This window comes from Corythoichthys intestinalis, chromosome 16, assembly GCF_030265065.1.
Source record: "Corythoichthys intestinalis isolate RoL2023-P3 chromosome 16, ASM3026506v1, whole genome shotgun sequence".
NCBI lineage: Eukaryota > Metazoa > Chordata > Actinopteri > Syngnathiformes > Syngnathidae > Corythoichthys > Corythoichthys intestinalis.
This window is the reverse complement of record NC_080410.1, coordinates 34,591,327-34,617,826: the sequence shown is the minus strand read 5'-3', so window position 1 is coordinate 34,617,826 and position 26,500 is coordinate 34,591,327. Positions and strand designations below refer to the sequence as shown.

Genomic DNA, 26,500 nt, shown 5'->3' with positions numbered 1-26,500 from the left:
CCTCTGGTGGAGGAAATAGTTCCTAGTTTGAATAGTGAAGCGTTCCTTCATAATTACTCTTTAGAAATTAAAAGGAGCCTATATCCGGGTTTCCTTGGTCAGTCAGTCCTAAATAAAAACTGGGATAGAGGTTGAAATCCGCACGTTCGAGTCATGTTGAGAGCAGCGCCCAATATCAAATACTTCATTTTTTACGATGCTAAAGACGCCGCATGAAGGAGCAGGCTGTCGTAAAGCTAGAACAGCAAGCTTGCGTCTGATTGGTATAATGGAGTCATGTGATTATTTTTGCGCCATCTCATTGGTGAATTTGGTAGAGCTACTTGCTATTTTTACAGCTGCTACAGCTTCTACAGCGACTAGGCATCGCTGGCAAAAAAAATAATCTAATAATCTCTTGTTTATTTAGCTCCTTTGGATTACTTTGAGAGTCCACCTGAATGTAAAAGAGTGCTTATTCGCGACCACAAAAGCTTCGGGAGCAAAATAGTATCAGGATGAAAAAGTTGACAGAACACCCACCGGCTGGGAACGTGTGTAAATATCAAGTCATCAGCCAATCAAACTTGCGTTTGAGGGGGGAAAATGGACTAGCACATTCAGCAAGTGAATAGGGGTTAATGTAAGTCTGAACATATTGAAAGTACTGTAATTCACTTAATAACGGTAGGGTAAATTCTATCTCTACAACATGGGAAGATGATTTAAATTACCTACCTATATAATTGAAGTCATTATATAATACAAATAAGGTTGCGTAAAAGTTGTTAGGGACGATTTGACCATCCCGAACAGTGGGTTGTGTTATGTTCCTACCGTCCCTATGCAAACCTACGCCCTTGATTGTCACATATAACCTGGTGCAGTCAATATCTTCAGCTACATCATGATCACTAAAATTTAACAGTGACTTTTGTTATAATTGTATGTAGCACTTTTGGCAATTTCTATCATGTCTTTTAAAAGCTGCACTTCAGCTCGCAATTCAGTTTGACTTGAAGGTAGTTCGTTAGTGCGTCCAATTATAAATTAAAAAGGTCAATTGATAAAATGAACTTACCGGGAACATTTCTTTTGCTAATTCTGAGAAGTGATCAGCTATAGTTGCGGGCAAATTGTGTTCGGCAACAAATTGGGAGAATAAAATCTCCGCTTTTGTCATTCTGCAGACTTCATCTTGATGACCAGTGTTGTTAATCTTACTTTTAAAAAGTAATTAATTACAGTTACAAATGACTTCCCCCAAAAAGTAATTGAGTTAGTAACTCCGTTACCTGAATGTAAAAGTAATGAGTTACTTGGCAAAGTAACTGGTGTTACCTTTCAAGTTTTTTTTTCTTCCATTTAAAAAAAAAAAAAAAACAGTAACATTTGCTATATTTGGAAGTCATTTAATGTTGTGAATCAACTGTTAAAGTTGTTAAAATGGCTCTAGTTTTTGCATTAGTTCCCTTCCGTCTACTTTCGACATGTGAAAGTTTTAAAACTGTTTCATCACTTAAAGATAGATTCAAGTAAAGATTTTGCCCATTTAGGAGTATTTTCGATAAAAAGTGACTTAGGTTCACTACAACAGAGCCTTTCTGAGAAGTCTACTGCTTTAAGATGGCGGCTGTTTACTAAAGCCGCCGAGTCTGTCATTTCGCATGTACTTATACTGTGTATAAGTGTGATATCTAGGCGTAGATTGTAGGCTGTCGGCTACAGTCAGGAAATATTGGAGCCATCTAGACTAGCATCGTGTTTGCTACAGCGTCACAACAAACACTCTTCTCTCTCGGTGTCTCTGATTTTTTTCGCGTCATTCAATCAACGTAGTAATGCACATTGTCTCGTCGCCGAAACAGTGACAAAATCCGAACGGAGAAAAAAAAAACATAAGGCACGAAAAACGTATAGATTTTGAACGTATGGCCTACACAAAAAAAAAACCAAAAAAAAAGCTACAATGCTCAACTAGGTCGAAATCCAGCGTAGGGCTACTGCACCTTAAAACATGTTTTGTTTTCTCCTTGAGATAACTGTTGTTGTGATTTGGTCTAAACAAATAAAAGTTGATTTGAGTTTATTTGACTTAAAACACATCCATAACTGAACAGTATGGACATGCAGGTGACAATTTTTTTTAGGTGGAACCTATTGTGGTCCCACGGTTTTATTATTATCATTAATATAGTTGTTCTTTGTTCCGCAGCCCTTTTGAGCTCAATTTGACCCCCTTAGAATGCTTCAAAATGCACCAAAATTGGCAGGCAGGTCAAGACAGGTGCAATCTTTGATACCGTGTTTAGACAAATTCCAAATACACTATGTGTGCCGCCCAGCAGTCATTCTTTGTCCCGCTGACGCTTTGAGCCCTACTTTGACCCCCTCAGAATGTTTCAAAACTCACCAAACTCAACAGCCAGGTAAACATTGGTGAAAACTTTGATAAAATGTAAAAAAAAAAAAAAAAAAAAAATAGAAATATGCATAAATGTGTGTAGCGCCCCCTAGGAACAAAACCAAAATTTCATTTCATTTTTTTTTTAAGGTGAAAGAGGAGGTAACATTGCAAAGGTTAAAACTTAGAACACATCGGTACTATATGAATGCGATACCATACGCGGTGCCCAGACTGCCGTTAGTACTACATCCAGTTTTCTTTGGGTGGGCAGAGCGTGTCTGTGGGTGGGCACTGCCTACCCCTGCTCCCCCTGGTAACGCCCCTGCTGTGCATTCAACTTAGTTTTAACCCTTTGTTATGACTCTGTTTTAAAAGCTGGAAGAAGGCTTCGAAACACAAGTTGACAATTTATTCCAAGTCGACAACAATCAAACTGCAAGGCAAAAACAGCAAACAGACCCAGACAAAGAGGAAGGCTCGATGCAGGGTCAACGAAAAATTCCTGAGCAAAAAGACAACGATTAAACATTGTCTTTTAAAGGCTCTGGTGAGGCGGGCTGTGGTCCGGAAGAAGTGTGTATTTGGGTGTTGTTTGGGGTTATTGTCTGTTGTAGATTGAACAGGGGAGTTTGGGCGTTACTGTTGTGAGGGCAATGAGAGTTTATGGATTTTACCTGCCTCAGGGCCACATGAGTGCTGAGTGTCAACTTCTCAGTCGCGGGTTCTTCCATTATCAGAAGTTCCTTGTGGGGGAAGAGGTTGTCCTTCCATTGTTCTGGACAGTCCATTGCTGGTTACCAGAAGAGCGGATGGTGGGATTTGGTGGTCCAGACGTGGGCTTTTAGATGTCTTGGCCATCCCCTGCTTGTCTTGTTACGTCAGCGGCAATCTCGCTCGATCAACTGCGTTCGGCTTCGTTAGTCAGCAGGCATCCTGTAGTTGTTATTGCCCTTATCTGCCCGTTGTCTCAGCGCTGCAAATTCCAGTCACTCCAACTCCACTCATACTTCAGCTATAATCTAATTATTTTCTTAAACAAGAATTTATATGTTATTTATTTAATATTGGGTGTGTTGAAGTAATACAAAATATGGTAAAGGATACTGTTCCCTTCATTCGTGAAACAAAATACCTAGTCCAAGTGTCAAAATATGTCAACACAAAGCTATTTAATGAGTCAAACAATCAGCCTTAATTTTATTATGAAGTTATGAGGTGGACAGGGACTACACATTTGATTCAATAAAATATAAAGTCTTATTGCCAGATTTTTCTCTTAACACTCATTTAACAATGGTCCTCTTTGTAATACCAATTGCATGAAATCACCAATAAGCCAAAGAAAAAGCATAATCATCTGAGATTTTTCTCCTTTTATATTTTCTGAACTTCTTTTCCAGCACATGCCATCATGACAGATCAAGCTCCATTATTTTCTATTACTTTGTGGACAGTGAGGCTGCTTCCTAACCTCAGGGTTTTTTTTAACTTATTTTATTTTGGAGTTATTCGTCTCTTCCGACTTGTAGATGATAAGGAAAGTGATGCTTCATGACAAAAACTGTTTTAGTTGCCATTTCATTGTGTCCTAAATTAGCCTCATTCTTTCACAGCCAGCTGTGGGAGTATCTCGCTGCTAGTGATAAACCCTCTGCAGCTGAAATATTGATAATTCTCCTTGTAATGTTTTTGGCAGTCACACAGAAAAACATTTGCAAGTTAGGAAGATACCAATGGATAACCATCAGAAGGCAAAATAAACCAAACCATTAATTATGTCAGTGGTGTCCAAACTTTGGATGCAAGGACCAACTTGAAACCGGAATCGGGTTTTTAAAGCAACACTAGGTAACTTTTCGACCTTTATAAAATATTTTCAGAACATTTGTTATAATATGTCGACTGACAACTAGTTGATTGACATCTCTTTTATATCTTGAGAGGGTCTGTATTGCGTTCACCGGCAGGAACCCTGCCTCGCAAAAAAAAAAAAAAAAACTATAAATGTGCTGACTGCTTTACGGCATACATCACTTCCCCCTTTCCCCATTCATTATAAAGAATGAAGTCGATACGATTGCTTTCGCGTGAAATCTGCAAAGATGGCAGCGCAGCAAAAGAGACAAAAAGTTTTGTCTGAGGAGGAAAAAAAGAGGCTACCAGCATATACAGAATAAACATTGGCCCGGCTTTCACTTGCTGGCGTAAGGCCCCCCCCCAACCGAACTCTGTTCGGGTGGGGTTGGGGGTTTAGCCACACTAAGCCACATGGCTGCTAACCATCATATGCTATTATTTAGACACAACTGGATTCACTACCTTATTACTATTCATCTTTCACACAGCCGCTGTAAACAGAAATTTAGTTTAATCCATCTGCAGGCAACCGGGAGATTGATTTTTGATTGATTTGATGATTTTACGACACTCCGCGGGTGTGCGCTGGAACTCATGGGAAACGCAGCGCTGGTCCCCGTGGGAAAAGCAGTCTTCCTTAAGTCAAAACACTGCCGCGTTTGTCCACCGGCGTCGCTAAAATCGACCAAAACTGCTACCAAAAAAGCTACCAAGTGCTGCTTTAAAATGTATTTTATTTATTTTTAAGTGTTAACTTATTGCCTGCCATTGACAGCGATAGATGTCCATAAACATTCCAGCAAAACAAAAAGACTTAAATTCTACACCTCTCGCGTATCTACGCGTATTGGCATCAACGGCAGCCAATGATTTAAGACTTTAAAAAAAAAACAATCTGTTTTACCCGATTACGATCCTGTGAAAATGATGTGATCAGCTTGGCGACATCCCTAAATAATACTTATTTGTCCTATCTTTCTTCTTCGTGAAACAGGACACTCATGGGTCCATACGGTGTCGACAGAACAGTTCATTCCTTGGACTTTACAGATTGTGAGAATGGTTTAGGTAAGTAATAACGTCAGTATACAGTTAGTTCCCGGGTTACAATGTACTCGACTTATGTGATTTCGACTTTACGACCCTGAAATCTCGTCCCCCATTTTGTCTCCAGTCGTTTTTTTGCTTGTTTGTTTTTGTTTTTTCGCTTAAACAGTACCTTATAGTACCTCACAGTATCTTATTTTTTTTACTTTATTTTATTAATATGACTGTTTTGCCCTTTGATGAAATGTGTATTTGATTATAATCAGGGGTGCACATAAGTGGTCCGCATGCGGACTGGACATTGACAAACGCGCTGGCCCTCAACGGCTTCCATACGCTTTTGCGTACCGATGGCTGACCACTGTATTTGCGGCGGACACGAGAAAATAACTTCTCAAAATGTCGAAGAGGCAGGCCACACTGAGTAATTACTTCCGTGTTCCCCCACCCCCGTCAAAAGACAGACAGACGACAGAGACGTCACCGGAACTACCGGAAAAAAAGGACTTTTGCTGAAAAGTGGCTACAAGAGGTACCATGGCTAGAAGCAAATGATGCTCGCACGGAAATACGGTACAAAATGTGCCGTGAGAATCCCAATGTCGCCGATAAGAGCAGCGCATTTTATATAGGGTCAAAGAATTTCAGCCATCCAAACTTTGAAAAGCACGAAAAAAACAGAGAGCATGTGGCAATTAAGCAAACTATCGATGTCAAACAGGACCCCACTCGCCCTATGGACAAGTGGCAGCGGAATAGGGCGGAATAAAGGTAATGAACAGCGACATGCACTGACAAGCGTGTTTTAGCTCGCATTTTACAAAGCTAAACATGCACCTTCAATGAGGTCTTATTAGGAGGACAGCCCACTTTTAAAAAGGCTTGGAGTTAATGTGGGAGCAGCATAATGCCCTTAATTTTGAATTGGTGCTTTTTATTTCTTTACATTTCACTTCAAAGTAATGGCAATTTGTTTGTGCCAGTTGATGTTAATCAAGCATTAATTGTTAATACAATTAATTAAAGTTAATTGGCTCTAAGTAAAGCTTGTCATAAATTTATTGCATCAGGCGGGTCGGCTCTCAAGCTCAATGAGGACCAAGTCACATCTCCAAGTCCTCCTCTGAGAACCTGGGCAAAAAAATTATGTGCACCCCTGATTATAATGTTGACTTTTGTTTTGTGATGCGTGTTTTTATTTTGGCATACCTGTCAACCCGAGGCCATTTGCAATCTCACAATAGTGACGTATGCCCTTACAAATTGGTGACTAATCTTACAACGTTGTATATAGTGTGCAATATGAAACAAAAATAAAACTCAATTTTTAAAATATGAATTTATTGGTAATATTGTAACTTATAACCTGGTGCAAAGAACAATTTATATCTTCAGCTACATCATGATTACTAAAATTTAACAGTGACTTTTGTTATAATTGTATGTAGCATTTTTGGCAATTTCTATCATGTCTTTTGATGGCTGCACTTCATGGCACTTCAGCTCGCAATTCAGTTTGACTTGAAGGTAGTTCGTTGTGTGTCCAATTATAAATTAAAAAAGTCAGTTGATAAAATTAACTTACCGATGCAATCTTTGAGTCAGGGAACATTTCTTTTGCTAATTCTGAGAAGTGATCAGCAATAGTTGCAGGCAAATTGTGTTCGGCAACAAATTGGCTGAATAAAATTTCTGCTTTTGTCACTTTTCATTCTGCAGACTTCATCTTTATGACCAGTGTTGTTAATCTTACTTTTAAAAAGTAATTAATTAGTTACAAATTACTTCTCCCAAAAAGTAATTGAGTTAGTTACTCAGTTACCTGAATGTAAGGGTAATTAGTTATTTGGGAAAGTAACTGGTGTTACCTTTCATGGTTTCTTTTTTTCATTTAAAAAAAAAAACAACAACAACAACAACAAAAAACATAGTAACATTTGCTATATTTGGAAGTCATTTAATGTTGTGAATCAACTGTTAAAGTTGTTAAAATTGCTCCCGTTTTTTGCATTAGTTCCCTTCTGTCTACTTTCAACATGTGAAAGTATAAAACTGTTTCATCATTTAAAGATAGATTCAAGTCAAGATTTTGCAGATTTAGGAGTATTTTAGATAAAAAAAAATTTTTTTAAATACTTAGGTTCGCTAGGAAGGTTCACTACAACAGAGCCTTTCTAAGAAGTCTACTGCTTTAAAATGGCGGCTGTTTACTAACGCCGCCAAGTCTGTCATTTTGCATGTAGTTCTATATGCATGTGATACCTAGGCGTAGATTGTAGGCTGTCGGCTACAGTCAGGAAATATTGGCGCCGCCTAGCATCGCGTTTGCTAAAGCATCACAACAAACACTCTTCCCTCTCCGTGTCTCTGACTTTTCTCGCGTCATTCAACCAACGTAGTAACGCATAGTAACGCACATTGTCTCGTTGCCGAAACTGTGACAAAATCCGAACGGAGAAAAAAACGTAATGCACGAAAAACGTACATATTTTGAACGTACAGCATACACATTTAAAAATCAGTGCTCACTTGTACAAATGACGCCAAGACCGTACAACTTGACAGATATGCACAGGAAGGGTAGAGAACGTAGTACTTAAGCACATGAGTAAGAACGCATGTACAGAGAGCGCACGTGCACACACTAGGAAGAGCGAATTTGTTCCCATGAAGAAGTTGCGCAGCCGAGTGAGAGAGCGGGGAAAGATTACTGCTTTGCTCAGTGTCTAGCTAGGATTTAGCTCTAACGTCTTGGCGAGGACATTGCAATGACGTATAATACATGTTTTTGGATAGTTGTTTTGAAATTTAGGATGTATTTAAGGGTCGTTAAAGTGTTTATTCTGATTTACATTGAAATTCGGGTTGCGTCGCTTGCGTAGGAACGGAACTTGTTCGTATCCTGCGGATTACTTGTATAAAAGATTTCTTCCAGTAAAAAAAAAAAAAACTTTCACCCAATAATTAAAAAAAAAAATCATTTACAAAACATAAATAGTAAATAACATTCGTTTTTAGCCCTGTCGTGTTGAGTACAGGGAAAAATGTAACTCACCAGACGCTGAATCAACCTTATTTACCAGCAGCCACTCCTAAAGCTTGACAGCAAATATCCTTGGTTACAGGCAAAATCAATTCTTCTCCAATCGTGAAAGGTTTCTAGGCTTTAGCATTACGGTTCGCCACGACATATGACGCTCTCAGTGCATTAGTTTTTGTTGATTGGTGGCCCCCACTAAATGTTTCCTTCGTGGTCGCGCGTTTTTGTTTCACAAATTCCAAAGGCTAATCCATTATTCCAGGGTGCTTAGTCTCATTGTTCCGAAGCAGCTTTGAAGGCTTCATTGCCTCGTTTGCTAACTTTTGGCCATGTATTATACAGAGTGGACTTGGCGTAGGCTTCTCTTCTGGCTCGTCAGGTGGCCTTTTCCCCATAAAAAGCTGTCCAAAGACAGTTGGTTTTTTGAGTCATTTTCGCTAGCCTGTGGGCTTAATATTTCCAGGAACAAATCTGATGCACCTATCTCTTACGTCATTGTCGAGAACAAGCGCATATACAGTAGATATACCATATTCGCCCAAATACAAGATGGTGTTTTTTGCATTGATTGAATAAGACTGAAAAAGTGGGAATCGTCTTATATTCGGGGTCTAGACATTATACCAATTCACGACGCTAGCTGGCGCCAGATATCATTGAAAGGAATGCTGAACTTGAGGAGTAATGTTCTGTCATGACAGATCTCAGCTACTCTCAAGTTTAACCAGTTTGCATTATTTTTTTGCAATGCTTTTCCTTATTGTGGTTTTTCCTTAAATGTTTCAAGACTTCAGTTACAGTTAGACCTCACTTTGATGGTTAATGTAGTTATTGCAATTTTGTTTTTTTATCACAATAGATTGGTTTATTGGTTGTCTTATAATCAGGGCCGTCTTACATTCGGGCCAATACGGTATTAAAAAAAAAAAATAATAATAATAATAATAATAAATTATAGCTCCGATTAATTTCTATGACAACATCCTATCCAGTTTTATTATTATCTCTATATTGTTTTTTTCTTTCCTTTTTGGGTGAGTGTCCCAGAAAAATGACTGGAAATACCTCGTCTGCCATTGCTGAGGTGTGCCGCCAGCAGCAGACAGCTAATGTTACTATTTATATTGACTGACGCTGGGCTGCTACTGAGGTGTGTAAATGTAACCGGCTAAAAGCGCGCCACGCCCCGACATGATCAGCTCCCACCTCTCTGACTAGGCTGGGACGCAAATCCACGCGGCGCTGCACGACGCGCATTATATCAACAGTGTAGGGACGCTAACCACTGCGCCATAAGGCTCGAGCCAACGGCACAGCCACCAGCGTCCCTACTTGAAGGCATCGGACCTGCCCTCAGGTATAGACCTGCATGTACCCGTCACACTTACCCCCCCGAAAACCTTCGCTGCCGATCCAGGTCACGGCACCTATGTAACTGGCTTGAAACGCGCCACGCCCCGACGCAATCCGCTCCCACCTCTCCAACTAGGCTGGGACACGAACCAAGGACGCGCTCAATAGCAACAGCGTAGGGACGCTAACCACTGCGCCATAAACGTCGAGCCAAAGGCACAGCCGCCAGCATCCCTACTTTTTCCAAGCCCCGCCTCACACACGCGGACCTGCGTGTACCCGTCACATAAACACCCCAGTAATGGTGGCCACCACTAAAGGGCGATGTCTACATATCTCTACTCGGACAAGTCAATGGAATAGCCAGGCAAACTGGTGTGTCAGGAGGCACAGGCCAGAAAGCAGTCCTTTAATTATTTATTATTTCTGTGCTGCCTGGTAGCATATGCGACACGAACCAGTACCGATCCCCAGCCCCATGGTTGGGGACCACTGGACTAGACAATTTGTTGACTTTACTATTCCATGACAAAGTTTCGATTGTGATTTGGACAAGTCCAGTTTTTACACCAAGTACCACCTCCAAAAAATATTTGTTTATTGAAGAACCAGCATCATGTCATATAGTAGAATATGGTAATGTTAAGGTTGAAATGGACACAACAGATTCTAATTAGGACTATTGTAAGGCAACATACAGTTTTGAACACTAGAAACTACAATTTCAAAGTAATACCTTTTGTAGATGAAGTCATGAAAACATCAATTCCATTTTACAATTTCAAAATTAGATTGAATTATATAGATGCAAACCATCACGTGCAATAATAAACTACTTTTTAACGTGATTTTCTTTGTGTAGTAGGTATCCCTGCTCAGTACAGTGTGTTTGCCTGTGAGCCAAAGTAGGTCATGTGGTAAAGCCCTAACCCACTTAACTTAGCAGGGTTAAGAATGCAGAAAGCTGAGTGCTGTTGTTTTGATTTAAACGTCACTTCCATAACACTTTACGCGTACTGCTCCGTCCCACCCACATTTGAGTATTCTATGGTAGTTCTGATGCTGTCCATATTCTGTTGAAACTTTTTTTCAAAGCAACTAAAATATTAGCAAATTTTCAATACGTTTGTAGACGACTGTTCATTCGCCCCACCCACGATATTATAATAAAATGTCTGCTTACCATCCCATTCAAAATGGATTGGGCATCGAGCACTATCACTGCCACTCAAAGAAGAGCATTCAAAGCCACTCCTCCCAGTTTAAACAGGGGTGAAAGTGGGCCGGAACAGTGCTCCGGTAAGAGATTCAGTGGCGGAACAGTGCTTTGACTCACGGCAAATCTGGCTCCATGGCAACCTTTTTGTCAAGTAGTTATGACAAGAAATTCAAGCCACTTTTACCCTTAAGTTTAAATGAATTGGACATCTCTCGTTGTCATTTGCAGGCAAAGAAAGACAATCATTCTTAGTCAAGAATGTCACAATAATATAGTTTTGCTGTATTTATTAAAAACATTTGTCTGATTATTTCTCTATAAAGGCTTACAATGAATGAGGAAACTTTAACTCATCTGTACTTTTCTCATTAGGTATTAAAGTGATTGGAGGAGTAAAGGAGCTAACCGGAGAAGAGTTTGGAGTTTATGTTAAAAGGATTTTACCTGGTGGCCTTGCTTCAAGTGATGGTAAGCATAAATTTACAGTATATTGTAATTTCATGCATGTGGTTATTTTTATTTTGTACTTATACCAAGGCTAATGCTCCTATCAATAGAAATGAAGTTTGCATGAAGCATGCAGTATAATGTACAAATAAAGCTTACACCTTTCTAATATTTAGTGATCTAGTGCAGGGATGTCAAAATATTATAATTTTTGTTGTTGTTTTTTTTTTAATTGACACGGAGAATAGAATTCTAGGTGTTCGGTTGGTCTGAACAGTTTCAATGTTTCACATTGAGAGTGTGACATACTCCCACTGTGATCATTCAACATACCTAATTTATTATGACAAAGCATTGAAAAGGAAGGGGTTATGGGGGAAGAGAAAAAAAGAAACACAATAAAGAAAAAAAAAGGAAAAGCAACAACAGGAAATACATAGAACGCCTACACTAACTATTAATATGTTGGTGCTATCGTCAGCTAGATGTATTTCCGGTTGACACCATGTGGGGGGGCCTGTTGACCAGAGAAAGAAGGGAAGGGGGGGTGGGGCAGACTATAAACTGAGTGATTAGTAGAGTGTACACAAATCGGCACTGTGATCTAGAACCCAGTAATCGTGTGAATCCCTTTTGAGTGTAAGCCCGTTGGCAACCGACCATATGCTGCCCCACCGCCAATCCCGGCACCGGGACCCCCAACACGAGCGCACCCAATCACAACCAGCTGCACGTGAGCCCAAACGAAAAAACGACAGCCAAGCAGATGAGCGAAAACGCCGCGCGGGCGCCATACCCAGGACCACGGCCAGCCAGCCCGGGGAGGGAGGGATGGCGGGCGGACGGGCGGGCAGGCAGGCATTTGGAGCAGAGCAGCCCATCCCTCCTCCCGCAGCCCAGCAAAGGCGCCATCGTCACCCCCCCGGGATCCGTGCTCCCATCATGTCAAAATATTTCAGAAAAATCAAAGAATGCAAGAACCAACTTTACAGTTTCATTTGTTGAATAGAAGATAGGAATCGGGTTTACAAAAAGATCGCTTTTTTGAAACTGTATTTAGTTTTAAGTATGAACTCCAATTCATTTTGACTGGAAATTTAATGTTTATAACAGTCAATGGCACTGAGCGAGTTAACAGCTACAAGCAACAAATAATCCACAGGTATAACAATATTGCAAAATATATGTACAGTGATCCCTCACTACTTCGCGGCTAGACTTTCGCACCCCCAGTGCATCCCGGATTTTTAAAAAATATTACAGCATATTATCAGAGTTGGGTAGAGTAGCCAAAAATCTTACTCTAGTAAGAGTAGCGTTACTTCAAAATAATATTATTCAAGTAAGAGTAAAAAAGTATCCAGTGAAAAGAATACTCAAATAATGAGTAATATTATGAGTACCTGCTTATTTATTTTTCAAACAGTGGTATTGTTTTTCTCTCAGCACAAACTTATCTAAATGCACTGTTGTTAGAATGGCACTGTACAATAACCCATTATATAACCAAATTAAGCCAAAGAAATACACCAAAAAAATTCCGGCAAGAAAGAAAACAACGAGAGAAATAAAGCATTATTCGTCCAAAGAGCATGAGTGCCCTGCCCTCTAGGGGAGAAAATAGTTTCTAGTTTGATTAGTGAATAGTTCCTTCATAGTTACTATTGTCAAATTAAGAGGATCATAGCTCCAGTTTTCCGTGGTCAATCGGTACCAAATAAAAACCGGTAGAGAGGGTTAAATCCACGCTTTCGAGTCATGTTGAGGGCAGCGCTCTATGTCGAATACTTCATTTTTTACGGTGCTTTAAAGACGTCACGTGATTCAACAGGCTTGCGTGATCATAGAACGGAAAGCTTGCGTCTGATTGGTGTATTGCAGTGCTTCTCAATTATTTTCTGTTATGCCCCCCTCAGGAAGACGCAAACGTTTAGCGCCCCCCCAACTCTCTGCCGCTACTGTAAATAGGCTATATTTAAATATATATACAGTGTATAAATGTCTAAAAAAAATTATTAAAAGTTAAAAAAAAAGTTTGACCATGTCTCGCGGGTAGTCCTGTGGGGGGTGCTTCGCGAGTACGGGGTACCGAGCCCCTTGGTAAGGGCTGTTTGGTCTCAGTACAACCGGTGTTCGGCCATTCCTTACTACGCAGCGAAACGTGCCACACAATGATCAGTGCACTTGCGCAAGCATCCGCACGCATGTGCACACCGGTTAGAAGCGGCGAGTACTCACTATTTTTGTTTTCATTTAGTTTTTTAGAACCTTTTCATTGCCTCAAAAACACTTTTTGCACAGTATTACCCTCTCAAACTTTCAACCATTGTTTTTTTGTGTTAGTTTTGAAGCAGTTGACCACATTAGTCACATAGCGTATTTAAACCGTCCTTATTTGATATACCGAAATTTTCGGACGATAAGCCGCTACGTTTTTCTATCAGTTTGAATCCTGCGGCTTATAGTCCAGTGCGGCTTATTTGTTGATTTATTTGGGTTAAAAGGTAACACATTATTTGACGAGAGTCATAAAACTGTTATAAGATTGTCATAATTATTACATGACACTATCATGGGCATTACTAAACGCTTATGACTGATGTCATTAAGTGTCATTCGGCAAATTATGTCACTAACTCCATTTATGTCCAACTTGGATCTTTTACTTCCATTCAAAAGTGAGATTATTCATTCATTCATTGATTATCATGACAGTATCATGTTATAATTATGACAGCCTTATGTCGCCACTGTCATATAAAGTGTTACCAAATACCATAACTAGCAATTAATGCAACAATTGGCACAGTAACTGAAGAAATAATTAGCACAGAACATGAATTTTGATTATTTACATCTGTAGCGCTGCAATGCATGCTAGGAGGCATGTTTGGCAACAACAGTGTTGACAGCAGGTGGCAGCAGAGGTTGACTGTCTCCTCCAAGGGAGCAGTGATGGCCAAATGAAGCTTCTTGAAGCTTTGTAGCCAATTGATTCAAAGCTTCGTGGTGGTTCATTTGGTCTTATGACAGTCGTATGATGCTGCTGTCAAACAAGGTGTTACCGGTTAATACCTTTAGGCGTAAATACCCCATAATACAGTGAGGACAGCTGCGGCTTATAGTCCAATGCGGCTTATCTATGAACAAATGCCGTTTTCATGCCAAATTTGGTGGGTGGCGGCTTATAGTCGGGTGCACCTTATAGTGCGAAAATTACGGTAACTACATTTAAATATTTTCTTAAGACATTTTTATATGTTCTACCTGTATGCATCTAAGCAAAACAAGTTTAGAGCGCACGGTACTACTTTATGTGTCAAATTCGACTAATGTAGGACGTATTGCCGATATAAGAGATTTTGGCAGAACACCGGTGTCAGAGTTTGGACCGCATTGCCGGCAGTAAGTCGAGGTCCTTCTCAGTGAGGGCTGGCCAATTTCTTGACGCAGCCGAAGCGTTGAGGGGTTCGGATGATGTTGTGCTATTGGCTTTATCAAGCCATGATTTCCAACTCTCATTCAATCTACATTCCTACCCTCACCTATGGTCACGAGCTGTGGGTCGTGACCGAAAGAACAAGATCCCAGATATGTGAGAGAATTTTATTCATGCTTAAAACACAACCATTATACATTATATTTTGTATGCTTTTGTTATGCTTGCATGAGAACATTGTAGCATAAAGCATCATTGTTATATCAACCTGTTTGAGTGTGCCTTCCCATAGACTGTATCACAATATGCCCAAATATGGACTGTTATGTTCCTATTTTCCAAGATGCCCTGAATAAATACAATGAGCATCTGTGGTTTATCAGACTAAGCTTATCTTCGTTCGTGCCGGGACCGGTGTTCAAGGTCTCAGCTCAAAGATGTTTTTGTATGGAAAAATACCCAGCTTTGTGAGATGATGAGTTTCGTTTCTTAGAAACTTCCGTTTCACGGTGGGCTTCGGCACCGCCCTTTCAACAGTATAAATGTCCAGCCTCTATTGTACTTCTTTGTACTTTCTGGGTGATCACAGCTCCTGGCATGGGTCACATCGGTTTGTACCCAAGAGCTCTTGTCCATAAAGACTTCCAAGACAATCCTTGATTGAATGTGATTCATTTCTCATCAAGCTATCGCGTTGACACTTGTCTTGGAGTTCAAAGTTGAATTTCCCTGACAGGATTCAAGCAGCTGAAATGAGTTTCCTCCACAGGGTGTCAGGACTCTCTTTTAGAGATAGGATGAGAAGCTCGGTCATCCGGGAGGGACTCTGGGTCGAACCGCAGGTTCGGAGGACACCTCCCTGGAGAGATGTTACGGGCATGTCTCACCGGTGGGAGGCCCCAAGGACAGGACACGCTGGAGAGAATGTGTCTCTCAGCTGGCCTAGGAATGCCTTGGGATCCCGCCGGTGGAGCTGGTTGTAGTGGCTGGTGAGAGGGAAGTCTGGGCTTCCCTGCTAAAGCTGCTGCCCCTGCGACCCAACCCCGGATTAAGCGGCAGATAATGGATGGGTGGATAGCATTTTGTACTCTGTATTGGTGTAATGCGGACTACTTCACTCCTAACAACAACAAAAAAAGGCTTTAAACACATGCAAATCTGTTCTACACGTCTTGCATTCAACTCCCGGTTTACACCCCCCGCATGTTTATGCATGAGGAGAAAAGCAAGACTTCGCTAATATGTTAGAACATGTGCCCTGGAGTGTGGCTACCAGCTGAAGTCAAAGTTAACTGCGTGAATTGTTAAGTGGTAAAACTGAACTGTTGGTCTGTGTGACTCGATCTGAAATGGCAGATCAAGTATTTTTGGATTTCTTCTCGTGAGAGAAGGAAAACATAAACAAACAGGCCGCAACAAAGTCACGAATAACTGAGGATGTGCTGTCTTTTTCCTACATTTTTCTGTCGATTGATGAATTGAACCCTTGACCACAAAGACAGCCTGTGTTTTACTCACTCAGCCACATTTGACAAAAATCCCACTATCACTTTTCATCAAACTCCTATTTAAATCTGCTACAATATGTAATAATGCAAATCCTGTTGCTGATGCTCCCACAGTTGGGCACTAATTTAAAAAAATGTATTTTACAACTGACAGGAAACCTTTTACCAGGGGACCAAATCTTGGAGGTTAATGGTGAAAGTTTATTGGGTGTCACAAGTGAAAGGTAATGTAGTAAAAATCTGGCTACTTTCTATCAAACAGCATTCTTATTTATGCTTTGTAAATTGTCTTTTCTTAATCAGAGCTGTGGATGTCTTGAGAGCAGCTTCAGCAACCAATCACATGCGACTTCTTATCGCCAGGGACGAGGAGGCAAAGTAAGTAAAGTTTCATTTATCAATATCACGGGACTGGAAGCCGCTCCTTTTTTCTCTCTCATTATGAACCCTGCAGACTTTATAATGACGCGGTTTATTTATGGATTATTTGGGGACAAACGAACATCATTTTCTTGTCAAAAATAAAAAAAGACTTTTTATTTTCATGTAATTTCGCTCCGCAACCTGACGCGTCATGATGACGTTCCCACTACACGGGCTCTAACAACTACAACCGGTGTTGTATAATTTATGCCAACACCATTGAGTTCTCAGGTACTCCAATGAAAATGTATCCTTAGCTTTGTGTTAGCGTTTCAATTTGCAAAAACTCAGTTTAGATGAATATGCAGTGCCCTCCATAATTATTGACACACTTGGTTAAGATGTGTTTTTTAGCTTCTAATATTTTTTTTCAATTCAAATAATATGGGACCTTAATGGGGGAAAAAAGAGAAAAATCCAACCTTCAATACAAGTGCATTTATTCAGTGGGGAAAACATCCCACATAAAGAAATAATTATTTGACATCAAATAATGTTTGTCACAATTATTAGCACCCCTGGTATTAATACTTTGTACAACCCCCTTTTGCCAACAAAACAGCACCTAATCTTCTCCTATAATGTTTCACAAGCTTGCTTTTGTGTCTGGTGAACCATTTCTGTGTAGATTTGGCCATATGTTTAGGGTCATTGTCTTGCTGAAAGACCCAGTGACTACCCATCTTCAGCTTTCGGGCAGATGGCAACAGATTTTGATTTAAAATGTCCTGGTATTTCAAAGCATTCATGATGCCATGCACCCTAACAAGGTTCCCAGGGCCTTTGGAAGCGAACCAGCCCCACAGCATCACTGACCCACCCCCATACTTCACATTGGGTATGAGGTGCTTTTCAGCATGCGCATCTTTCGTGGCATGCCAGACCCACTTAGTGTTTGTTGCCAAAAAGCTCAATCTTGGTCTCATCTGACCAAAGCACACGGTCCCAGTTGAAGCCTTGGACATTTGAAGCCTGGGACACAGAAATGGTTTACCAGACACAAAATCAAGCTTGTGAAACATTATAGGACAAGATTAGGTGCTCTTTTGTTGGCAAAAGGGGGTTGTACAAAGTATTAATACCAGGGGTGCTAATAATTGTGACACACATTATTTGATGTCAAATAATTATTTCTTTATGTGGGATTTTTTCCCCACTGAATAAATGCACTTGTATTGAAGGTTGGATTTTTCTCTTTTTATCCATTAAGGTCCCATATTATTTGAATTTAAAAAAATATTAGAAGCTAAACAACTAATCTTAACCTGGGGTTCCAATATTTATGGAGGGCACTGTATTTACTCATTGACAGTATGGACTATAGTCATGTGGGATTGAGGGGACACTGAAATGTAGAGTTGTGTTATCTCCATAGGTATGATAGGAGATATTGTGATGTTCCATAATCTAAGCTAAAGCATATAGATTTTGAATAACAGTGGTCAGAGAATGAACCCTTGAGGAATCCCGCTAAAGCAGTTTTAGTGGACCCTACCTGCCATTCTAGTCTGCTGAGTAGTAATACCGGAGCAGATGATTTGCCTGCGTCATTGGTCGGACGAATATCATTAAAGGGGCTGTTTACACGTTAACGGCAACGGGGGCGACAATGCAAAAAGTTTTCCAGAGAGCCCTATCCTTTACACGGCGACAATGTTTTGGGGGGACTAAAAATGACAAAATCTGAAAACACCATTCAGAGTGGAAATCTTGAAAATGGTCACCCCTTGACATCGCCGTCTAAACAGTTGACAACGCAAAAGTGAGTTTTGGGTGACAACTAATTTCTGTACTCCTGAACAGTAGATGGCGATAATGCTCCAATATATTTGCCAGTGAAGGAGGTGAATTTCCTGATAACATCAGTCAGTGTTGTTTTTGGCAGCCATTTTAATTTTTGTCTTAGTCTTTTTTGGACAAAAATACCTATTAGTCTTAGTCATATTTTAGTAATTTCAAAATTGTGTTAGTCTTCGTCTAGTTTTAGTCAATGAAAACTTTGTCAAGTTTTAGACGACAATTCTCAAAATGTTTTCGTCGATAAACTTCAATGATTTTAGTCCATGAATAAATAAAAGGTTTCCAACAATTTCGAATGAACATGAAAGACGGGCACATAACTCGAGAGCAGGGGTCGGGAACTTATGGCTCACAAGCCAGATGTGGCTCTTTTGACGGCTGCAGTTGACTCACAGACAAATCCTTTATTTATTGGGAAAAAAAAAAAAAAAGTTTCATTATACTCCTTTGCGCATTGCGCGAAACGGCGACGGTCACCGGCGACTAGAAAGCCAGTTCGCAGTAGTTTTAGGCTACGTCTACACTAGGACGGATAATGGCCTTAAACGTGTAATTAGTTGGACTATACGGCATGTCGGCTACACTAGTATCCCTATTATTCGGATTAGTTGTTAGACGAACAATGTAGGCGGGTAATGTAACCCGCCGCCTAATATGGACTGCTGTCTCCGTACAACACTCGGATATTCAGGAAGGATTTTTAGTGCGGCATGACAGCATCGTAAACAATGGAGGCGGACGATCATGACGTGGCATTCCTGCTCCTCTTTTCTTTTCCACACATTTTTCTTGGACCTCCAAACTACGGTCTCAATAATATGCTCTAATTTGGGGTCCTCCCATCGCGGATAAGGTGGCGATGAGCGTTTTTTTACAGAGCTCGTCTCCCGAGTTGTCTCCGATCAGCCAGCTGTGGGGTGGCCCCTCCCAACTCAATGCCGACCGAACATGAGTACTGTATATAAAAATGCATAGAGGAAAATTAAAACCCAAAAAGTTACCTGCGTGGTACCCCCAGTCAAAGAGGCGCGTCATCAGTTTTTTTCCCCCAAGACATTTCTGCCTGTCAAAACTGTTGCCACTTCCAGAATCGCAACTTTTATGCACAAGCAGTCCTGGTTGCGTCTTCCAGGAAATATACGCAGTGCCACACCATATGCTTCTATTTGTTATTTTCCAAGTGGTGATAGCGTAACTGAGCATCGATTGTAACATCCCAAGTAATGTCAGGCTTTCGTTGTTTTATAAAGATTTATTTCAATCACAACATTGCGCATGCTCGTAAAAGGTGAGCGTGCTCTTCCTTCCACTCTCCTCCTGCGTGATGCGTTCAATTGCGATCATGAAAAAAACAGTGATCACAAAATAATGACAGTCTAGAAGGTGCAGTAATTTTGAAATTTGCCGCGGGCGAGGAATGAGTTTCTGGTTCAGAGGTAAACCGTGCGGGCGATGACATAACACATGAGGCTTCTCCTTTTTATGCATGCGTAGTTTGCACAAATGCACGTGTACCTTGCAGAAGCAGGACGGACCTTAAACACACCTTAAACGAAGTGTGGACAGGTATAAAAATAGTCGGCAAAATACCCTGAAGAAAATTATTTGTCCTAGTGTAGACGTAGCTTTCGTGTGAAAGTGGCAAACATACATGTCGTTGTGTCTATCTATCTATTTATTTATCCATCAATCGCATAGGCAACGCAGATGAGGCAGGGACACTGTTCAAGGGGGGTTGCCGTATTTTGCTGTCAAAAATAGCGGCCAATTCGCGCATGTTTGTGAGATCAGAACGTAAACTTCCCTCGCTTTCAGTTCCGTTTTCTGCCTTTTTAGAAACCCTTTTGAGAAGATGGCAAAAAGAAAAAAAGACTAGGGGTATCGTACTTTTCAGCAGGACATAAATGTGGCATCGTTTTTCTTCTCTCGCTTTGGATAAGTCAACAGACATAAGCTATTTATCCTAGTTCAGGGTGATTGCAAGGTTTTGACTATGAAAGGGACAACAAGAGGGGAGGATTTATTTAAGTCCTTCACTGAGTTCGCTAATGAAAAAAATCTACCGATGGATAAATTAGTTTCGGTGTGCACTGATGGTGCTCCATGCATAAGTTTCTCAACACCTGTATGAGGCTTAACCCCACCAAGTATCAACCAGACTACAAAGCAATCAGCAAAACAATGCAGCACCAAAAGTCGCATTAATGGTAAAAAATACTCATCATGGATTAGCAACAGCATAACAATGTTATTAAAAGGAATTCAGAGACTTGCTGTACTTTAAAAGTGTTGAAATTATATAAAATGCACACATTACTTGTATTTTTAGTAGGAAACATATTGTATGGCTCTCACGGAATTACATTTAAAAATGATGTTCATAGCTCTCTCAGCCAAAAAGGTTCCCGACCGTTGTTCTAGAGTCTACAAGGATATCACCCTTTTCATGATGGTAATACACACTCAGCAGGAAAACACCACATTATTCGCAATTAATTAATCTCACCTGAACGTCACGAACTGTATGTAAAATGTTTTCCAAGATTTTAAGAAGACGGCTAGTCACCGCGCTTAATGCTAATGCGAACACTACGCTACAAGTTAGTTTAGTTTGTGATGTGATGATCACTCAGCAAAAACCTTTAAAGACTGAAGCAACATACCATATCTAGCCAAGATAAGAAAGCAAAAATTACCAAGCAGCACCTTACACATACAGTGTTTCACAAAAGGAGCCTGGAAAGGGCACAGGCTTACTCACCCGTAAGCGTGTGTGTGTTTCGGGGGGAGGCGCAGTACGTCACATGAGTGACATGACCAAACGCTGCTAAATACGTGCTAACTATAATTACAATAAGAAAATATCACACAATGTGAATTTTTGACGGAAACTGGCGATTTTGCATCTCGTTCTCGTGTTGTCAGACGACAACTGGCATCCATCTCGTTATGTTTTAGTCTACCAAGACACGTTTTCAGCGCATCAGCCTGACGTCATTGTCATGAAAAAATTGTTCGTTGACGAAATATTTCGTTGTCGTCATCGTTGACGAAAACAACATTGACGTCAAGTGCACTGGGACAGTCTGACAGTGTATGAAAACATGTCTTCAAGTAGCAATCTTGTACACGGCCTAACTGCGTTCAATATTATTCAAGAATCTGGTCAACTATTCACTACTCTAATCACAGAAACTCATTTAGAGCAGAGAAGAACATTTCAGCACATAAATGCACTTCGCCATGTTGTTATTCGACCAGGACGAAAGAGGAAATGGCAGAAGAGAAGGCTTACACGCAGGAATCAAGTTTTGGTGGTGTTGCCACCTACACATTTGGAATGCATACTACATCGTCAAATTGGAGGTTTCATGCACTTTTGCGCTTCTTCTGCACGCAGTTTTACATCACACATAATAGTCATGTAAACGCGGAATTAAATTAACGGCAAAAAAACTTATTGCGTAAGTTGGTTGTCGTGTAAACGTCTTTAATTAACAGTCTCAGTGCTGTGGTGACACCTAAATCCCGACTGAGATGTGTCAAAAAGATTGTTTTGCATCATAAAAGCATGACTTTGCTCAAGAATAACCCTTTCAATGATTTAGCATAGCAATTTGAGTACAAGTTCAGGTGATAATATAGGACAACTGCCAGAAGTCCTTCCTCAAAACCTCCACATGATAACCACCATTGTGAACTTCAAAACGTACGGATTTGCGTATTCAAATCTGAGAAGCTTAGAGCACTTCGGTGTGTTTGCCCAGAAATTTCCTAAATAGTTGCATTGTCTTGCCAGTGCATGTAATCCTCAGAAAAGAGTTTCTGACAGAGCGCAGGATTTACACTTGATCTTTTTCGGTGAATGCGTCAGAAGTGGATAAATAAGTTAATCGTGTTTATGTGAGAATATAAAATGGAGGAGAAGAGAGTCATATTAAAAGTATTATTTGGAAAAAAAAAAAATTAGAAGGACACCTCGGGACACAGACATCATTATTTATTGCTGCCTGACGATGTACACTTGCATAAAAAAGGGGCGTCAGCAGTAACTGGTCAGCTGTCATTGCTGAGCAAAGTAGGGGAAAGAGCTTAGCTTCAGGCTTCTCTCTGAGAAGATGAGCCTTACGTGTTAATCTCTGATTTAACCACCCTACAGCAAAAGTATGGATTTGGAGGGAAACGGAATGTCTTAAATTTCCTGAACCCTTTCAGGGTCAGTGGTCACTACAGTGGACAGCTCTTCAAATGTTGACACCGGTGTTGTTTTCGCCAACGATGACTATAACGAAAATATTTCGTCAACGAACAATGACGACGACGAGACGATAACAAGTTAAAACCATGTTTTGAGCATAGGTGGAGTTTGACTTTTGTGGCAGTGGGGGCAAAAAATGTTGATGATGCGGTGTTAGCAATAAAATTAACTGACAAGATATATGCTCGGTTAGTAGCTTAGCCCATGCTCCTAAATACAGGCATCCCAGCTATGTGCATGTGCGTGCGTGTGTGAGCGCGCGCATTTCTCTGTATAGAAGTAGACGCTGATTTTGGCGATCCGCGGAGATATCCAATTTAATCCTGAGTTTTTCTAGTCACTCACAACATTGCAAAACGACTCCTCACCATGGTGAGTTTGAAAATGACGGCAGACAAATCTAGGGTGACCATATTTTGATTTCCAAAAAAGAGGACACTCGGCCCGGCCTCGGGATACTTGAATTTTACTCAAGGATCACTCAAAGATGCCTAGATCGCCCACTTTTTTTTTTTCACTCAACTGGTTACTCAACAGGCTTTATTCTTCCTAAAAAAAAAATAATGAAACAATTGGAAAAAAAACAAAAAACGAATAGTGATTAAAAAAATATATATAATGCAGACCCATGGAAATGTAGTCCAGTCAATACACACACACACACACACAGTAGGCTATGTGCCAACTCGACATTTTTTTAAATTACTATCACGACGATTGTCGTTGACAAATTGTTATTCTCACTCAATTTTTAGTCTCATTCAATGTTCTAGATTGTACGCAAACAATAACCGAAATAAACTGACAAGCTATTCAAGCAGCATGTTTCCAAATGCAGTGTTCAAAACTACATTGCCTTTAATGCCTAGCGCGGCTGAGCTCACTGATTGCTACCCTATTAGCGAGTACGGGAGCCGAGGCAAAATCAGACTTTGCTATAGTAGTTTACAATCCTCAGCAGCGCAAAGATGCGACACCAAACGGGATTTTACAGATTACACCAGTACAAATCTCCAACAGAAGTCAACAGTTGCCATTACATACGTATTTATCGTAAAAAAAAACTCAAAAGAAACACACCTATTTAGAATACTAGCATTCAACCAAATAAACTAACGTAGAACAATTACAAGACTCATACAATATACTGCATCTCTGTGTAAAAATATAACCGTATATACAACAGAAAACATGTGATCGACATTAACAGGAGATAAACTTACAAAAAGGTGTATGGAGCCACGTCTTTTAGAACTCCTTATTGAACTCCTTACTGTAGTCTGATCTCTCGCCAAACTGTCAGTAGATGGTGGTAATTCCCTATGAAACAAAGGGTAAACTGGCAACAAAAAAGATCTACTCCTTCTCCCGCCCCTACTAGTTGGAGCCACGTCACTGCAGCCAGGCGCTGCCCCCTAGCGGCCGGAGGGATTCTCTTCAAATTGTCCCATGAAAATCATAAAAACCAGACATTTTCATGAATTTATGAAACCCGGCCGGACGCTCCGGAGGGCACATAATAAGAGGACTTGTCCGGGCAAAAGAGGACTTTTGGTCACCATAGACAAAACGGGAGACGGTATCCTTTTTGACTGAATATTCCAGCCAGGAATATTTGTCTTTTCTGTTTCCTATCATTTTTTAAGGAAATTCTAAATCAGGCTGCTTAGGACAGCTATGCTTTTGGCCAGGGACATCATCTATTGAATATGGTATGCCCGGTTGTGGCTCTGTTGTACAATTAGTCTTTAGTGGGACAAATTGAAACTCCGCTCACCATTTTGGCGGTGCTCTCTGGCGTTTCATGGTCCACATCTTCAATACTTGGTTCTCGCTCAGTAGTTTTTGAAATTTTGAAGATTTTGAAAGCTTAGGTTTGAAAAAAAATGTGTATACACCTCTTGTTACTCTTGTCCTCAGGTAGTTTTGGCTAAGCCAAGCAAATGACCGTCTCTAAGGTGCTGGTTACGTACATGATCTATTCAAAAATTAATTTTGACCCATTATTAATTTTTTTTTTTTTTTAAATGTTCATTTCATTCATTTTTGTCATTTTATTGCTTTATAACTTTTATAGAATACATTTTACTGGAAATTTTCTTAATTTTAAATTCATATACAGTACTGCAGGGGTTCCCAACCTATTCCACTAAGGCACACTGTGGGTGCAGGATTTCATTCTTACCAAACAAGATGACAACACTTTTTCCCCAATCTGGTGTTTTACAAGTGCAATCAGTTGATTGCAGTCAGGTGTGGCTTGTTTTAGCAGAAGCCTCATTGGTTCAACTGTCTCTGCTGGATCGGCTGGAACAAAAACCAGGACCCACAGTGTGCCTTGAGGACTGGGTTGAAAACCCCTGCAGTACTGTATTGGAAAGCAAATTACATGCAATAACATTTTCGGCGTATGGTTTTGAGTGACTAAAACATAACGAGACTAATGCCAGTTTTCGTCTGATGAGATAAGAACGAGACGAAAATGCGCTATAGCTTCCGTCACATGCCCACAATGTGTGACATTTACCTGTAGTTAGTCTGCATCGTAGCAGTGTCTGGTTGTGTCACTCATGTGAGTGCTGCTGTTCTCCAGGCTCGCACACACGCTAAGATTTGTTTTCTTATCTTGGTCAGAGAGAATATGCAATGTCGCATAAGCCGTTAAAGGTCTGTGCTGAGGGATCATCACACACTAAATTTAACCCGTAGCGTTAGCATGGCATTCGCATTAGTCTAATGCTAATGGCAAACGTCCTCTTAAATTCTCGGACAACTATTTTTTATTTTTTTATTTTTTTGCATACAGTTCGTGGTGTCCAGGTGGGTATAATTAATTGAAAATAATGTACTGTTTTCCTGCTGAGTGTTGTTGAAATTCGCCCCCCCCCGGCCAAGGCGCACGGAAAACAGCGACAACTGAACAAAGTGCCGCTCTGCCGATGCTGCCTCCGCGCGCGCCGACCGGGAACGCTGAACTTCTCGCGTTCTCTCTGACATTAACCCTTTGTACTGACTCCATGTTCCAAAAGTTTGAAAAAGACTCGCCGAAAGCAGGTTGACAATTTATTCGTCGACAATGGTCAAAAACAAGGCAAAAAAACAGACGACGGAGGGACAATTCTGGATCCAAAACAAGGCTACATGTTTCCGAGCAGCAAAATCTGTGTTATCTCAGTGTCCAGTCTTTTTGAAGTCCTTGGTGAAGCGGGCCGTGTCGAAGGTGTGTCCGAAGGTGTGTCTGGGCGTTGCTTTTGGGTCTTCCCCTCTGTGGCCGGTTTTGGGCGGCTTAGGTTCGTGCGCGGATGGGACGCCCGCTATCAACTTTGTTGTCCGGGCTGTCTCTAATTGTTTTAGAACAAAACGTTTTGTCCTTGGAGTTTGCTGGGAGAGCTGATTGCAAGAGTTGGTGCGTCAATCTTGTTCCTGACGCACGCGTTGGGCTTCTGTGATAAGACGGCATTGTGTATCTCTCCTATTTCTTCTCATTAAACTATGGTGTGCTATTTATTTTATATTAGTAGTGCAGTCCTACCGTAAATATGAAAATGATACTATTTCCTGATTAATTATATTACGTGTGTTAGAGTAATGCAGTTAGACGGTGCCTATGAGAAACTGTACCATTTTTCTCATCTCCCCCTCATTCGCCCGGATAAGGCGATTCACTTTACCGTGTCAAAGGGCATGTAGTGGACTCTGCTTAAACAATAGTTAGATGAATGT

General features: G+C 40.6%; 1 protein-coding gene across 5 annotated transcripts in view; it reads left to right on the top strand.

The window, feature by feature from the left end:
* si:dkeyp-72e1.9 (syntaxin-binding protein 4) overlaps nt 1-26,500 on the top strand; it is a 105,782-nt gene that overhangs the window by 16,160 nt on the left and 63,122 nt on the right. For all 5 annotated transcript variants that reach the window (XM_057817888.1, XM_057817890.1, XM_057817889.1 and 2 more), the window contains 4 exons: nt 5,238-5,311; nt 11,275-11,370; nt 16,451-16,520; nt 16,600-16,674. In XM_057817888.1, coding sequence (XP_057673871.1) covers nt 5,245-5,311; nt 11,275-11,370; nt 16,451-16,520; nt 16,600-16,674 — 308 coding nt within the window. In that variant the 5' untranslated portion in view covers nt 5,238-5,244. The remainder of the gene's footprint in view (nt 1-5,237; nt 5,312-11,274; nt 11,371-16,450; nt 16,521-16,599; nt 16,675-26,500) is intronic.